We start from the raw sequence: 3,039 nt of genomic DNA, 5'->3' as shown, positions 1-3,039 counted from the left end.
TCCATTAACAAATCATGTTCTTTGCTTTTAACAGTAATGGAACAAAGTTTACTCCATATAGGGGCTACGTTTAACAGATATTCAGTTCTAGATCAGCTGAAACTCTTTCTCTTCATCATATGTTTGATTGTTTGGGTTAAAGTATAAAGTAGGTGGTTGGAAACATGCTGGTGAACTTTAAATGTGTCTGTTTTTAATTTTCCAGATACAACTGATGACCACACTCTGCTCTGGCTCCTGAATCAAATGCGAGTTGGAATCCCTCAAGTCAGCATCCAGGTCCGGCAGCATAAACACACCCAGGCCCTCGCCTTCTTCATCACAACCACATTTGAGAAGTGAGACTCGCGCTCCTCCACAGCTGCATAGATCCCAATCCTAATATCTAATTTGTATTGCCAGGAAATGAAATCCTTCTATGGAGAGAAATTTGTTCCAATATTGTTAAAATGTTCTTCAAATTTCTTTCAAAAAAAAGGAAATTTAAAGAAAATTTGCATCAAAAATGGAACATTGAAAAACTTCTCAGTCACATAAAAGATTTTTAGATTCATTTATAATAGGGTGACTAAACATCCTCTTTGCCCGTTGTAGGTACTAGATCCTCTCAGGGCCCCACCCCTTCTTATGACGTCATCATATGGCAACTCCAGATCTGTTCGGGTCCTCCTTCATGCCAGTGACGTTACGCTACATTATTGGCTGAACGTTGCCATATGATGTAAAACACTGTGGTCGCCCAGACAACGATAATAACATCACGCAGTGTCTGTTAACGTGCCTAATGACTGATAAGGTTTTACTTGATCGATAACAAAACTGAAAAAATCTGTTTCTGGTGAACAAAGTAACAGTTAAACCAAAATATAAAGGGGGAGAGCTGGACAGCGCTGTAGCTAGCTATGTTCAGTAGCTAACGGGTTAGCCTCTTTTAGCTCGGTCAGTTAGCCATATTAAGCTACACTACTTTAAATTTATGTCAACAACAACTGTTCATTTTCTACAAGTAGAATAACTGTCTAAAATCTCTATTAAGTCATTTTTTAAGATTTTCCATTTGTCCTCGGCCCTCAGATCTTAATAAAAAGAATAAAAATAAGCTGAAACTTTTTTTGTCACCTTGTTAAATATCAGAGCTCAGTCTGGCTTAGAAGGCAGGACTGTCCTTCAAGACTGACAATGATTTTTTTTCTACTTTCGGCTGCGTTATGTCACCAATGAAATATAAAATAGTAGAAATTATAGGTTATAATATGTTGAGACTCCAAAAGAGATTTAATCCATAAGAAACAGTTTGTGCGAGTGGAGTTGCCATACATGACGTCATAAGAAGGGGCGGGGCCCCAAGCAGATATGGTACCTACACTGGCATCCCTGGGCGGAAGTTTAAAAAAAATTAAAAGGTTTAGCTAAACTTAATATTAGATGAAAATAAAGTCTTAGATTTTATACCTTAAGAATATTAATTCTAGGCCTATAAACATGCTTACTGCCATTTTGCATGAGTATTCATTTCTCAAGCCCTGGGGGTCGTTGCTCTGTGTTTTGTAGAGGTTTCCCTTATCCTAAACAGATTTAAAAAGGGAATCTATTTCTAATTATACAGCAGGGTTAATCTTCCTCTTGTGCTGTTTTTATGCCAAAGATCATCCAATATCTCTATTTTGCAAATTTCCTGTTTTGTTTCCTAAATTTTATTTCTTTAAAATATTTATTTCAGAATTTTATTTTTCAACGTTTTTTTCCCCCCAAAATTCTATAGTTGTTTTAATTTTACATTCACTCTTTTCAAGTTTTTAACGGAATTTTACCGCAAATTTAATTCTTTTGTAGTGGTCCGTCGTGGTGAAGAGAGAGCTGAGCCTAAAAGCAAAGCTCTGGATTTTCCGGTCGATCTACGTTCCTACCCTCATCTATGGTCATGAGCTTTGGGTCATGACCTGAAGAACGAGATCCTGGATACAAGCGGCTGAAATGAGTTTTCTCCGTAGTGTGTCTGGGCTCTCCCTTAGAGCTCAATCATCCGGGGAGGACTCAGAGTAGAGCCGCTGCTCCTCCACATCGAGAGGAGCCACTTGAGGTGGCTCGGGCTTCTGGTTAGGATGCCTCCTGGACGTTTCACTGGTGAGGTGTTCCAGGCACGTCCCACCGGGAGGAGGCCCAGGGGGAGACCCAGGACACGCTAGAGGGACTACGTTTCCAAGGTGTTCCCATACCAGCAGAGAGGGACGTCTGAGTCTCCCTACTGAACCACATTAAGCACAGCCAGTGATATAAAACTAGCTGCTTACCACCAGAGTTTCCTTCCATGCTGGTCGTAACTTTAGCTTCTGTCCGGAAGCACGGCATTCGTCTAAATGTATGCCATGTTGTGTGCGCAGGTGTTTCTGCATGTTGGATGTATTTCCTCCCGCGGATGTAATTGCCACTTTGCAATGATTGCAAAGCACCTTGTTGCCATTTTTCTCTTCCTTAAAATGAAGCTAAACTTTCGATCGGTTTACCAGATGGGACCGCATTTTTTATTTATTTTTTGCTTTTCTAGATTTACGTATGGTCACGTCGTACTTGCTTACTGAATGTAGTGTGCGTAACTTGCGTAAAAAACGTGACGTAAGTCGTGCTGCTCAGCGCTAGGCTCTGGTGCTTCATGGAACCGTTACGAGAATTGTTAGGCGAGCTGCCAAACGGTGCCATGGAATTGGAACACACAGAACCTGTTCTTAACAGGAACTGATGTTCGATTCCCATCCGTAGGCATGATGGCAATTATTTTACATCAAAGTAGTAGGCAGTTCATCATATATACACACAATATCAATTTCAAACAGATGGTTTCGATATGGTATTGGCCGACGCTGCTCAGGTATCTGATATCGGGGTCAGAAAATAGCATCTGCACAACGCCACTTTTGGGTGGACTGTACTCAGAGCAATAGAAAGGCTGTTGCTAACACTCTCCAAAAAATAATGTAAGTAATTCAATCAGAAAGAATATTTGAAAAAAAAAATGAAAATCAGATGTTAAAGCAAACTTAA

General features: G+C 40.1%; 1 protein-coding gene across 1 annotated transcript in view; it reads left to right on the top strand.

Moving 5' to 3' along the window:
* Positions 1-201: 201 nt before the first annotated feature.
* The window catches only part of ano8 (anoctamin 8), a gene marked incomplete at its 5' end in the record, with an annotated part of 31,202 nt that continues 28,364 nt past the window's right edge, over positions 202-3,039 (top strand). The window contains 1 exon segment of the mRNA XM_015400519.1: positions 202-338. Within this exon segment, the coding sequence (XP_015256005.1) occupies positions 202-338 (137 nt within the window).

The sequence above is a fragment of the Cyprinodon variegatus genome, unplaced genomic scaffold (assembly GCF_000732505.1).
Source record: "Cyprinodon variegatus isolate N-32 unplaced genomic scaffold, C_variegatus-1.0 Scaffold1114, whole genome shotgun sequence".
Taxonomy (NCBI): Eukaryota; Metazoa; Chordata; class Actinopteri; order Cyprinodontiformes; family Cyprinodontidae; genus Cyprinodon; species Cyprinodon variegatus.
Note: the sequence above shows the minus strand (reverse complement) of the source record. Positions and strands in the feature narration are given on the sequence as shown.